Source organism: Bemisia tabaci, chromosome 1, assembly GCF_918797505.1.
Source record: "Bemisia tabaci chromosome 1, PGI_BMITA_v3".
NCBI lineage: Eukaryota > Metazoa > Arthropoda > Insecta > Hemiptera > Aleyrodidae > Bemisia > Bemisia tabaci.
The window spans coordinates 65,121,562-65,136,101 of NC_092793.1; the positions used below are offsets into that span (position 1 = coordinate 65,121,562).

General features: G+C 36.7%; 1 protein-coding gene across 1 annotated transcript; it reads left to right on the forward strand.

The window, feature by feature from the left end:
* Positions 1 to 21: 21 nt before the first annotated feature.
* Taf5 (TATA-box binding protein associated factor 5) lies at positions 22 to 12,997 on the forward strand. Its single transcript, XM_019047821.2, has 12 exons — positions 22 to 328; positions 1,684 to 1,866; positions 2,664 to 2,866; positions 3,279 to 3,475; positions 4,623 to 4,824; positions 6,343 to 6,462; positions 6,797 to 6,942; positions 8,437 to 8,574; positions 9,420 to 9,613; positions 10,095 to 10,208; positions 10,889 to 11,066; positions 12,328 to 12,997. Exons 1-12 carry the CDS (start codon positions 209 to 211, stop codon positions 12,540 to 12,542), a joined length of 2,010 nt encoding a protein of 669 aa, XP_018903366.1. The 5' UTR covers positions 22 to 208; the 3' UTR covers positions 12,543 to 12,997.
* Positions 12,998 to 14,540: the final 1,543 nt, after the last annotated feature.

Here is a 14,540-nt window from a genome sequence, read left to right on the forward strand (position 1 = left end):
CTGCAAACTTGACTCATCATTCCCTGACAACAACAACAACTGATGTTTACCAACAAAATGTGAACGTTCACAATGGTCCAAAATATTCCTAAGCTGTTGGAAATTTTGATAATTCACCTTATTTCTAGCGTCTCTACCCCTTAGTCATTCTTTTGACTTTAAAATTTAATTCTTCTGTGCATTCTCGGCTGCTAATTTTTTAGTTCAAATGTCATCCATCACTGCAGACGCTGCAAGTGCCCCGACGGAGGAGAAGAATGGGCCCGGTCAACCAGACAAAAATACTGTCTTAGCGCTACTCCAGCTCCTGAGGAAGTATAATCTAAAGGTATTATTATCATTTCAAATATCCATTCTTTTTTATAGATGCCATTGGTTTTTCTATGAATCAGAAGTTTCTGAAGGAAGTGCTGCACTACACCAGGGTTTCTCCAACGCCACAAACGAACCTGGCATCAATAGTTATGCCGTTTCATGCAGATGAAATACACATTCAATCTGCAGCTGAGAGAGTTAGTCATGATCCTATTAACTTTGATGATGAAGGAACTGATACTACTCTGTCGAAAATGTGCCAAACTCAAATTGTTGCATCAGGAAGACTCTGTCTTGGGTGAATGTAAGTAAGTGATCTAGGGAAAAGATTCATCATCATATAACGCTGTTTCACAGTCTATATCTTTGAGCAGTTTTATATATTGTAGTCACAACAAATCTTATATTTAGCTTTAGCCACGAGCAGCAATGCAAAACAATCCAAATATATAGGAAAATGCAGTCTTTTTAAAATGAAAAACTTTTTCGGAAATCTTTCTATAGAGTTAGTTCGAAATGAGGATCCAGGGGCTCCAAGGATTAAAGTGATTACACCCTCATTCACTAATTATTATGAAGTCAAAGTTTGCATTGCGGCCGCGTTGCAAGGAGTTGGAATTTAAACCCCCGAGGATGAAGTCTCACGCAATGCTTATGCACCTCATAATGGGTCTGTTGCAAACTTTTGCTAGAGCAATAATAAGAGCTGTTACTCGTAGAAATTGTTTCAAAAATCACGAGCGCATCGGCAAAGTCTGAAATGCACTCCTAACTTCACAGCTTGCTTAAGAAATTCGCATTTTTTGGTGCTTTCCGCTTCTGAAAAGATACCACGGCACAGGTGAACATTTCATTAGAGGAGTCATTCCATCCAACCCTTGCTCACAAGAATACTACGAAATATTCAACGTAGCCAACACCAATCTGCCAAAACACATGTGACGGGACGATGATTCTAACCACCTGATAACATTTGATGTGTTTACATTCACATTTTCTCGTGTTTATAGATATACTCCTTGATTAAACTCTCACTCTCCTCAACTTGCGCGCGAAAGCGTTGGCCATGTTGAGCAGGGATTGATTGGAACGACTCCTCTAACGAAATGTTCACCTGTGCCTTGGTATCCTTTTTGAAGCGGGAAGCTTAAAAAACCGCAAATTTCTTACGCACATTGTGAAGTTAGGAGTGCATTTGAGAGTTTGCCAATGCGCTCATCGTGATTTTTGAGACATTATCTATAAAAAACAACTCCTATTTTTGCTCTAGCAAAAGTTTGCAACAGGCCCATTTAATGAAAGGAAAGAATCTTGGCAACTCATGATTTTTTTGTATCTCTGTTAAACACTTGAATGTGAATAATATAGGCTACAGAGGAAAGTTTGAAGAATGAAGCAAAACTGTCAGAACTACCCTCAACGCAGTCTACCTCTGACTCGGATGTTACAAATGTCCTTTCAGCCTACAAAAGTGAAGGTGACCCACAAAAGTATGAAGAAGCTTACATTGACCTAAAACAATTCATAGAAGGAGCTCTTGATGTTTACAAGGTAATTATGAGTTGGTACTTACAACTGAACTGTTAAATTCCTGAAACCAGCAGATATAAGACCTTTACAATTTTTCACTGCCAAAAAGAGAAAACATTTTTTTTTGACTGGTAAATAATGAACCCTAAAAACTTTCTCTGTTGAAAATCTTTGGTAAAGCATGAACTTATTTTTTTTTGTTTTTTTTTCTTGGACACTTCAGGTAGGCCTCAAGGGCTAATCCCATTCAATTCCACCTACCTTCCCTACTTGTCATATTAACCTATTTTATAATCCAAATTCCTTCCACCTATAACACTTGGGCAACAACTCTCCATCACCCCAATTAGCTTCCTGAAACCTAACCATCCCTCTAACTACCATTTTCTTGAAACCCTTAATATCTTATTGTTCCCTCTTGTCACAACCAAACACCGAGGAATCTCTCATTCCTTTAAAGAGTAACATCCTATCAACTAATTCATCATCACTAAACTTAACCTCCACTCGGCTTCCTACCCTCCTATCCTTTATTTCTACCAAATTTATCATCCCTCATGAGCAACTCTCCCTTCCATTTTATTAGAGAGCAGAGAGTATAGAAGGTATAGACCTTCTACACTCTCTGTTAGAGAGTTTTGAGTTGGCAGTGATGAAGTACTTACATTATTGCACCATTATGTTTGAGCCCCCTATACAATTTGAACAGCTGTTTCACGTACACCACACTTCCTTAATTTTGAAATTAACATTGAATACAAATAGGCAAAATTACTCATTTTCTATGGTTCAATTATTTCATCATCTTCTCTTTTCAGCATGAGCTCCATACAGTTATGTATCCAATATTTGTGCACATGTATTTGGAATTGGTCTACAATTCACATGAAGAGGAAGCAGTTAAATTTTTGGAAAAGTTTCGAAAGGATCAAGAACCTTACTATGAAGATGATATAAGAAAGATCAGTCAGGTCACAAAAAGAGAGCACATGAAAGGCAATGAGCTAATCGATACTTTTACGTAAGTTGATAAAGATGTATCTCTATTAGTATGATGAAGATTTTAGAATTTCATGTAATTTACTTTGCTGATTCAAAGTGTCCGAAATGTCCAAAAGAGTATGTGCCGATAAAATTTGCAGTCCCCAAAAAAGCAAGTAACAAACACAGACTGTGGATGGTTCTTGAATAATTTGTGGCTATTGGTCCAGGGAAATCCATCAACTTCACCTCCAAAAAGATTAGATATTACCTAGTTCAAAATTTTCAAATATTTTCAGTTTTTAAAAGTATTTTAAACTATGAAATTTGTCCGGTGCATTTTTCATTATACCTAATCAGGAGTGCCATTTAAGGGGGGGGGGGGGGGAGGGAGCTCATGAAGATAATTGCAAGAAATTAGTAAAATTCCTGTTTTCTTTTTTTTAAATTAGGTCAAATGAATTTATCATACGAATGTCCAGAGATGCTCTATCAATTTTAAAGCGACATTTACAAGAAAAAAAACACAATGTGCTGTCAAATGTGGTGCAAGAACATCTGTACTTTGATATGTACGAAGGTGTTGCTCGCAATAAACAACAAATTGATGCAACCGCTGGTGCAATGATTGGTGAAGCTACTAGACAGGGTAATATTTGATTCAAAACTTTAATTTATCATTAAATCCTCTGTGTACGTTTGACCACAGTGTTCCTTGTACTTGAAAATTTCTGGAAGGTGGCCTACGATTAAGTAATTTACCTTTTCTCTCCAGAAAATGCACACAAATTTTTGCAAACTTTATGTGTAATGTCGATTGCTCTCTCAGTTTGAGAGATACTTTTTTAGTTTATTTAAAAATGATGAAAGCTTTCAGAAATCATACTACCATTACCAATAAAATCAACAGTATGTTAAAAAGAAGCATGTATTAGAGTCCATGCCAAATGAATCTGAGCACTTGCAGAGTGCAACAAAAGATCTGCCATCTTCATTCTAGTATTTAGTTTCTATGCAAAAATGAAAATGTAACTCTAAATGCTTTCTCACTAGAAAAGAGGCTGTGGAACTTATTTTTTATCAAAGCTAATAATCTTGTATCATGCTTATTTAAATTATGCATGTTGAAAGCTCTCTTGGTTGATATTTTTGCAGTGATTTTTTTACATCTCTTTTAGAAAAGATGAGAAAGTTCTAGCACAGTCAATGAAAAGCTCAATAAACATAGGCACATTAACGGATTAAATCTTTGTATAAGAGAGCAAGGAAAGCTAACAAAACTGCAGAGAGAAAATTAGTGCAAATAGATTAAACAAATCTCAGTATGCCCTGAGACCATACATGAAGGAGCATTCAACAGGCATTTGAAGGACCAGTAGACAGACTTAGAATCCGAGAAATATGAAACATGCTGTCTCATCAAATTTCATGCAGAACTTGTTTACCATATCACAAATCTTCCATCACAGCTTTTTAGTGAGAGACTAGGGTTAATTTGTTTACATACAAATCTTTTTATTCAAATTTTTTATCAGTGGGAAAATTAAGATTGATGTTGATTAAAATGCCCGAAGAAAACCCGATACTACCTCAATAAAAATAAATGGTGTGATTAGTAATCTCTATGATTTTAATCAGAATGTACTTAGTTCTGTGTTTTCTCAGGGAAGTGTGCAAAAAGCTAGGAGCATCCTGATTTTTATTCGTCTCTTATACATGTCGCAACCAAAAGCATGTAATAAATCTTGTATGTGCTCTTTGTCAACTCTGTGACTTCATCATTTTTTTTCCTTCAGACAACAAATCTAAAGTCTATTATGGGATGCCAAAAGAACCAGACATTCAACTGTCAGTTCTGGTAGAAGAAGAGGAAGATGGGGATGGTGGAGAAGGAGATAAACCAAAGAAGAAGAAGGCAAAAAAAGACACATTATTCAGCAGAAAGACCAAATCAGATCCTAATGCTCCTCCGATAGACCGAATGCCTTTACCAGAATTGTAAGGGAAATTTTTTGGGTTTATTCAGGAAAATCGGGTTAGAAAGGTAGAACAGTTTTAGTCTGCCTTACCTCTATCTATATTGAACTAAGAATAATTCACAAGTAGTATGCAATTCCTCCAAAGTCATGCATTAAAGTGGTTCTTTTTCATATTTTCTTTAATGTAAGTAAGGATATGTACAAACACAGGGTGTCTACAGGTCTGGAATTTCCGCTAAGTCCGGAAATAGCACCGATTTTTTAAGGGCGGTCCGGAAGTACTGAAAAAGTGCGGAAAATCAGCGAGAAAGTCCGAATTTTTTTTCATTTTTGTCGCAATTTGAGGAAGAAATTAAAATTTTTGAAATATTTCGAATTTCGTCGAGTGGAGGTACCGAAAAAGTATTGAATGTTTCGTCAAGGAGGTACTGAATTCTTAAGAATGTACTGAAAAAGTACTGTAAAAGTACTGATTTTTGGCCAGCCTGTGTTAGTCGACACCCTGAAACATCAAACGATGAAACTGTCTTATGATGAAGAAACGGGCCTGTGTTCCAGTACGCTCTTTTAAAAGTGTAGCCCTATTGACAGGCCCGCCACAAGGGGGGGGATACTGGGTCCTCGGTACCGGGGCCCGTGACGCAGGTGACAATCCCCTACGAATTCATGTGTAATCCTTGTCTCGTAAGGAAAAGTGAAAAAATGGCCCTAAAAATTTCGCAAAAGATGAATGAAGTTTCAAATACACGCTAGGGCAAAATAAAATTTGTCTTACTTTTTTAGAGATTCTATCTATTTTCAAGATTTTGAGTATATGTAGAATGATATTTTGAGTAACTGCGTTTCATTTTCTTCTGTTGTCGGATGCTAAGAGGCCCCTGTCCGGGCATTCTCGACTTCAATGGCTCAACTCCCTTGCCATAGACGTACAAAAGGGGAGTCCAGGGGGCCCGGCTCCCCCTAGAATTGAAAAGTATCATCTGCCCCCCTCAAAAAAATTTTTATAGATGTTTTGAATGCAACAGTTCGAAAGTATTTGGTGCTGAAAGTAAAAAAAAGCGTAATTATTCTGCAGAAATTGATGGAAAATCTCCATCATAAGAGCTTCAAAATGCGTCCAAATAGATTTAAAATTTCAAAAATTTCCCGGGGGAGGCCCCGCGGACCCCCCTCTGTGCTAGGGGCCCGGGCCAGGAATCTGGTACCAGGGCCCGAGATGGGATGTGGCGGGCCTGCCTATTGATAGCATTAGATTTTTTGGTGTGGTGCATTGAAATTCATACTTGGCCAAACTTACAAATTTGAATAGAAGGATGGAACCGTAGATGTAGATTCATGCATCAGAAATTTACCAAAACTTGAAATTAATTCTGTCATTTTATATAGGTCGACACTTCTTATTATCAATACCAAAGCCAAACGAATTTGATGTTCATTTCATTTTGGAAACATGATATTGTTAGAAATGCCTTAATCAGATGTTTTTGCTCATTACATTTCTTTCGTTTCACTTGTTTGAATTAAATTGTATTCTCAGGAAAGATGCTGAAAAGCTTGAAAAAGCTAAGGCCCTAAGAGAGGCAACAAAACGTGTTACTCTCGGTCCGGAAACTCTACCATCCATTTGCTGTTATACACTTCTGAATACCTCTCAAACGTAAGTTTTTTTTTATGTTTATTATAGAGATGCATCAAAAAGATTGCATTTAGCAATTTTGCTAGTTGGTTTCAGTTAGAAGAATAGTTGATTTTCAAGAACAATTTTATCACCTTTTCCAGTTCAAGTTTCTCAAATTGTTGATACTTAGCATGAATAGTGTATTTCATATCTGGACAAAACTGATGTAAAGTTGTGTAATGAGGCGGCAGACTGCATCTTACAATCAAGCAACTACTGAGGTTTGAATACACTCTACAAATTTCAAATTTAAATTTCTGCTAATTGTACTTTCGTTTCAAAAATGATACCATTCATCTTTGTTTTCTCACAGAGTCAGTTGTGTTGAGATTTGTGAGGACTCAAGTATCCTTGGAGTGGGTTTTATTGATTCAATGATTAAATTATGGAGCCTCGTCCCGCAAAAACTCAGGGTTATGAAAACAGCTGAACAGCTAGCAGATGTTGATATGGAAGCAGGTACTTACATATTTTTTTATAAACTTTTGTAACTTTCTGTCAGCAAACTTTTTCATCGTGTCTGTGAAAAAATAACTTCTAACAGGAGAAGGTATTTGTAAAATATTAATGTGTAGTCAATAATTCTTATTCTTTATTCTCATTATCCATCTCTCTGCCACTCCAAGTGTTCTTTAAAAAAGTGCATAAATTTACTTGCCTTCGCAGTCATTTTACCACAGAATAAACCTGAACCACTTTCAGAGGAGCCTGCTATCTCTAGAGAGCGTCTCTTTAAAGTGGCAGGTAGGGAATGTCCTCCTGATGTGATTGGTAGATATCTTGTCACCTGTGGGCTAAACAGGTGAGGCAGATAAGGCTCTTAGCTGCAATGAGAGCAACTTGTCTCGGAGAGGGTACTCCAAAATCAATCACTGGCCTTCCAGTTTGGGAGTTGAGTCCCTAAGCTGACCCCTAAATCCTCACAAAAAATTCAATGTGAAAAAACCTGATAACACCAATCTAATTACCTATGAGATTCAATGGACAAGTTAACAAAATTTACAGAAATGAACCTTTTTCTTTGGAACTAAAAATGTGCAGAGCATTTCCAATAAATTTATGGCAGTGATATTAAAGATAGGAAACCATGCATTAGGTTGGATTAAGAATATGGGATTTGAGGTTTTTTTCATAAGTTTGCCCAAAACAGAGAAGCTGGTCACAGGACCTCCTCTGTAATGACAGAGCACAGAGCCTGGTCTTGGCATGGAAGGATGTGAAGATTATACGTACCTTCGTGTTTGTCTGCTCTGGATGGAAAACTAGGCAATCAAAGACAGTCACGATGCTCAATTCGGTCCTTTAGGATCAGAGCATATCATAGATAAACAGGTGCTCAATATATGATGCCATTGAGTAAAGTATTGTGATCTATGATAGTAATGCGTTGCCTCTGATAAATTGAACTCAAAATATGTTGAGGGTAGCTTAAATAAATTTTTGACAGCGGTTTGCCAGCATCTCAAGAAGAAACCACCGTGTCCCTCAATGAAAAAATTTGATGATGGTTAAAAGTAAAATCGCGCCCCATGTTATGTTTGAGCAGCTAGTTTGATATGGACTCATGGAAAGAGAGTGAGAGGACAGGTTGTCCGATCAAGTTTTGAGTTGGTACTCCTGGAAGAAGGTGACATGTGTGGCCCATGAAAACATGGCAGCAGGACTTCGGTGAAGAGATTAAAATATTTCAAATGCCTTAAGACCTTTAAGAGTCAAGCAAATTTGGTGTTTGGGCTATATAGGTATATAGATATTTCATATATGTATCTGTATAATCATAAACCATTTATCATTTTCCTCTTGAATAGTCAGGAATGACTTTGTCTGAAACTGAAAATGTATTAAGTTTTCATATCACCCTCACCTCAACACTTTTAAAGTTCAGCCAAGTTATTGATAGTTACTAAAGTCAGTATTGTAAATTATAATACGTATCATTGCTTCTTTTTTCAGAGGACATAATGCATAGAATTTTTGATGATAGAAATGCAGAAGCTTCGCGCCAATTATTTGGTCACAGTGGACCAGTCTATCGGTTATCTTTTAGTCCTGATAGGACGCTGTTATTATCGTGTTCTGAGGATACAACCAGTAAGTTTTAAGGCCCTTTTTTCAATTCCCTTTTAAAAATCATATGATCTGATGACGCAGTGTATTTTTTAAGAATCGCTATAGAATGACTTCATGACGTTGTCATGGTTACGAAGAGATATGTGCCCACAATTTTACCGCGAGAATTCTGTTGTATTAAGAGAAAACGCTGTATGAACCTTCAGACATTGCCAATTTTTCTTCGGTGAATCACAAATTTTCAGGAAAATTTGTAAATATTCCTCCAATTTTTCATATGATTTTGTTTGCAATTTCATCTGAAGTTCCTGAAAATTACAAGGAAAAATATTCATAACTTTCCTCAAAAATAACTTTTTCTAGGAGGAAATTTGGCACACTCGAACCTTCATTCGGCGTTTTTCCTTACCACGGCAGAATTCCCCTTAATAGAAAATGATGCAAAGAAAATATAACTTGAGGTTATTGGAAAAAGTCTCTGAAAATCTCTGTGTAACTGAGGAGAGCTTGTCAAGTTAAGTGTCTGTCTTCTCGAAAGTGGCAGCTGATTCTTCATATTTATTTGTCCCTCAAAACTAAGTGGCAGAATCAAGATGACTATTGTGACACTCTACGAGACAACTAACCTTGGGTGATGTCAAAAACTTGTGCAGACTAGAGTGGACATTGTATACTCACAGGATTTGAATCTCTAAAATGAGGTATTGTCCCTCTTAGCATGGTTTATTCTGAAAACATACCTTAAATTACCTGTTAAGTAAATTCTGTTAAGTAAATTTTCCTTTGTTGTACAAGAAAATGAAGTCAAAGGCTAATACAGAGACCTACTTTTTCAATGCTGACTAGAGGTATGATTTTTATTATAGTTCGATTATGGAGCCTGATGACTTGGACATGTTTAGTGATCTACAAAGGACACACTTTCCCTGTGTGGGACGTTAAATTCTCTGCCCATGGCTATTACTTTGCAACAGCTAGTCACGACAGGACAGCCAGACTTTGGGCCACTGATCAACATCAGCCATTAAGAGTGTTTGCAGGTCATTTTTCGGATGTCGATGTAAGTCGTACTTTAACCTAAGGGTAGTCATAGCACGCACTACCAATTCAGGTCAGGGATTGTATGTCAGCCAGATATATATTAATTAGTATGTGCCACTTAAGCAACTCAGTCATTATTCCAATACATATAAGAAAATTTAGACCCACAGGTGAAAAGATTTTAAATTATATGGAAAAATAAATGTATACTTGGCTAATGTCAGACCTAGATGGAAGCAGAGCGTCCACCTAGAATGGCTAAAACAGGGAAAAAGTGTATCCCTGAATAACCACTCAACATTACTGCGGAGTTTGAAAGTGAAGTTTGCAAGACTAATCTCAGTTATTTATCCCATTGAAAATAGAGTATCAAACACAAATTAAATTTCGGAGGCTTCCTCTGGTTGCTTTTCATGGGTTTTAAACCCTAGATGTATGTTTTTTAATGGCTGAAATTGTTCATTTTCTTTAATTCCAACTTTTTTCAATTTAAATTGCAGTGCATCCAGTTTCATCCTAATTCTAATTACATTGCATCAGGCTCAAGTGATCGTACTGTAAGACTGTGGGACAATTTTACTGGGAGTCAAGTAAGACTCATGACAGGTCACAAGGTGAGAATTTTCAAGTATCACAGACGTCCTGTTTTTCTGGATGGCATTTGCATCCTAAGAATAAAGTAATTTTATTTGTAAGAGTTTTGCACCCATTTATGTGTGTTAATAATACCTCAGGTTGAATGGGAATCTGGGAGCACTGGTAAAGAAACATGGCCAACGCATCTTGTTTTGTCTTGAAAAATAAATATCTGCTGTGTGACACACTCTCAAGGTTTTATATTTGTTGTTTCATATTTATTTTTTGTATGGGGTCCAAAGGCTTCTTGTGGGTCTTGGAAAATTTATTGTTCTTTAAAAAACAAATCACTAGATAGATAAGCATCTCTGTTCTGAAATGATCAACTGTCTCCTCAGGGTTTATAATTTATATTTCCTTCGTGTGTATATGCATTTTTGTCAGTATTACTCATCGTAATGATATTTTAAAACTTCCTTTAATTTTGGTTTATCAGTCTTGTGGGCAGTATTGTTGAAGCCTGAATAAGAGCTGAAAACTCCATTACAAAAAAAAAAGCGTAAAAACTTTTGCTGGGTTGATGAAAAGTTTTTAACACATGAGACTTCAAGTCTTTGTTTCTGTGAAGAATTGAGTTGTTGAAATCTTTCACGTCACACCAATTACTTTCTATCCATGAACGCCTAGCAATACTTTTGATACATATTTAATTTTTCAGGGTCCAATTTACTCGCTCAATTTCTCAGTTGAAGGGCGGTTTCTCGCTTCTGCAGGATCAGACACTAATGTTCTTCTCTGGGATTTAGCTCACGGTCATTTACTGGCAGTATTTACAGGTCATACCGCAACCATTCATAGCTTGGCTTTTAGTAGAGATGGAAATATTTTAGCATCAGGTATGTTTCATTTTTGTTCCCATTAATTAGCTGTTTACATCCTAGGTATATATCCATGAGTGTGGAGAATTTTAAGCCACTAGTTCTCCTAAGCATACTAAGGGTGGAATTTTTTTTAAATAATAACATGAAAAATCTGCAAAAATTATTCAACCTGTGATGGAAATTTTCTAAGCCTTTTGCAGTCGTTTTTCACGAAGGTTTCAAACTATTCTGTTTCCATGTGAGTATTGCTGTGGTCACTATATAAACATGCTCTGTCCTCCAGTGAATCATTGCTTTCATCATGAAATAAAATCGTGTAACCAGGAAGGAATCCCTTATGACGTACCTGAAAGTCGACTCATCATCTTGCTTGTATTCGTTGTAGGAAAATCTGTTCCTACAACATTGAATGGCAGAATACGAAATTTGTAAATTTGAAGGGGAATCTCGATAATGGTTTTTCATTTAATTTTTCTCTTTCAAATTGAGCAGGTAAATTTGAGATCATTATAACTGTCCCGACAACGATGACCTAGATGCTCTCTTGACACACTATAGTGCAGCAGAAAGGAGGCCCCCAAACTGTGTATTATGATTGAAAGACAATAATTACATTTAATCTCTCCTTAAGAAACCTTCAGCACCTTCACTGAAAAATTTTTAAGCTGCAAGAAAATTACTATCCTGGAATGTAAATTTAGGTTCAGAGTAAAATACTGATGGCATATTTTAGTTCTGTCTAATTATTAAGATTTGGAGCTCAATGACAAAGTTCATTTGCGAAACTAAAGATCAGTCTCATATTATGATACTAGCATGAAAGAATGCTATTTCATCAGAACTTTGTACTTAAACTATATTGTCTCACCAAGGTATAACATGAGTGCTGCCCAAACAGTCAATCTACGTCTCAGTCGGGTTTGTAGTTCAATGCTCCAAGTTATACTCTGAATAGTGATTTGAAGTTTAATTCTCAATGAGAAATTGAAATTTTAGTTAATTGAATGATTAATAGCTGAAGAAAAAAAGCTCACATGTTCGGTCATTTGCAGTAAAATTTATGCAAAAAAACAAATGTTCATTTTCAGTTTTACGCATGCAAATTGTTCTTGTGAAAAGTCAAGGAATTTTGATCACTTTGGTCCAGGAAAACGTGGGAAAGTCAGGAAATGTTTTCTGTAGTCTGTAGACACTATCAAATAATGAACAATCAAGTTTTGATAAACCTTTGTTGTTGTTGTTACCTAAAATGTGTAATATTCTGTCATTGTTTCAGGTTCAAATGATTGCTCCATCAAACTTTGGGATTTCACAAAATTAACTGAAGAGGTCCTCGAGGAAGTAATGAATGTGACTCATAACCCTGAAATTAAAAAATCTAGTGAGAATTATTTACTTAGAACCTACAGCACTAAGAGCTCACCTGTCCTTGGTCTTCATTTTACTCGCCGCAATGTTTTATTATCGGTCAGTATGTTTGACGGCAACTAGCAGGATTCCTAAACCTGTGACATTTCTGTCCCTCATACGGTTTTGTGTGAACAATGTAAATGCATTTACTCTCAAGCACCAGAGGTTAACTTTAGTTTATTCACAGTTGCTAAACAAGTTTGATGTCTGGATGTAAGAAAAATTACTACAAGGGCACAACATTTTTGTGCTAGTGACCATTTTTAAACCCCCTTTGAAGCACGAGCTATCAACCGGAGTTCGTTAAATCTGTGACAATACAATCTCCCGTGCGGTTTTGAGAGAATGATCTAAATGTATATACTCTCAAGCACTTGAGGTTAACTTGAGTTTATTTACAGGTGGCAAATTAATTTTGACGCCCCGTTGTAAGAATTATTACTGCAAGGGCACAACATTTTTGCAGAGTATGTACATAGCAAATAATTATTTTTGTCTGTTTGTTATTGAATCAATAAAAGTTTTGTACTTTTTTCCATCACTTCTTCATTTAACTCAAAAAAATTCACACAAGTAAGAATCGAAAAATGATTTGAAAAGTAAATATTTATCTATTACCTATTATTGATTTGGCATTCAATTAGTAATATGGATTGCATTTTGCAAAAAGGAACCACTAGAATTGCAATGATGCTAAGATTGTGCAGCTTCATCTTTTGCAATAAAATTGCGGAAATCGTTAAAAACTATGAAATTTAGATGGTAATTTTTGTCTTAAACTTACAGTTTTTAGCGAGTAAAATAGAAGCTATTAATGGATAATCGGGTTTTTCCTCCAAGACAAAAGAAGTTGCACAATCTTAGCAACATTGCAATGCTAGTGGTTTCTTTTTGCAAAATGCAATCCATATATCAACAATGTAACTGTAACAACGCTTATCTTGGTAGCTATGTTTTAAGATTTCAGTCAAAATTTTCAGAACAGTGGAGAGACTTGGCTGTGAAAAAAAAATTTCCGACTCTGGGAATCAGCCTGTCAGTTCAGCTACAGCATTTTTATATTAGTTACATTTCTAAAGGATCCATTGCCCAAGAAGGTGTCGCATAACTACCACTTATCTATCTCTCATGTCAGTGTCACACACCACAAGGTCTAGCCCAACTTTCCTTCATCCTCTCCTGTCACCCACCTTCACTCTTGCCCTAATCATTGCAGCACATGCTCTGATTGTACATCAAAACTCGTCATTTCAGATCAACTGTCTTCTCTCTAGTACTTCTGTTGACTGTACTATCGCCGAATTTAGTTTCACGCATAGGCCGCTCCAAATCAAATGTAAACTGTGCGACGAGGCGCAGCGCGGCGAAGCGCGTTTCGGAGATATCGGGTGCTGATTGGACCTATCTCATCTCATGCCGACGAGGAAAACGGAGGCACATGAACAATTGACAAATCTGCTACTTTTTCAAGAAAATATCCCTCAGACAAGCATCTATAGGTGCAAACCCATAATAGACAGCGCAACACCGCGATCACTCGAAAGTAGAGCTAAAATTTCATGAGGTGCAACTGATTTTTTTCTTCTAGACACCGCCGCGCCGTGCCGGTAGGTTACATGGAGTTCTTTGGGACAAAGGCGTATGCGCGCATCCGCCCTTTTTCGGGAGAACGCGTTTTCTGAAACTGGATTCTTCCCAGTTTCAGGAAATATACATAGTGTATTAAAAAGTCGTGCCCCCCCCCCCCCCCACCCTTTTTACACAACGATCCACGTTATCTTGTAGGGATCATAGGGGAATGTAGTCACAATGTTCCGTTTTTGCAAGTATACTCTCAAAGACTTGTTCTTTCAAACTAATTAAATTTCGTGCGAAGATATTGGCTAGTACCAACGCTATGCACTTCTGAACTTTCAAATGCGATTTCCGCGGAACTACCTTTTTGAGTACACACCCTTGTTCCAAAGGACTTCTTAATTCAGGATATACTTCTTCGCGCAGGAAGTTTGAAAATGACGCAAAGCTGGTCCGCTGTTGAATATGAAAGATTACACAAGTATACACCGAAAAAAAAAATGA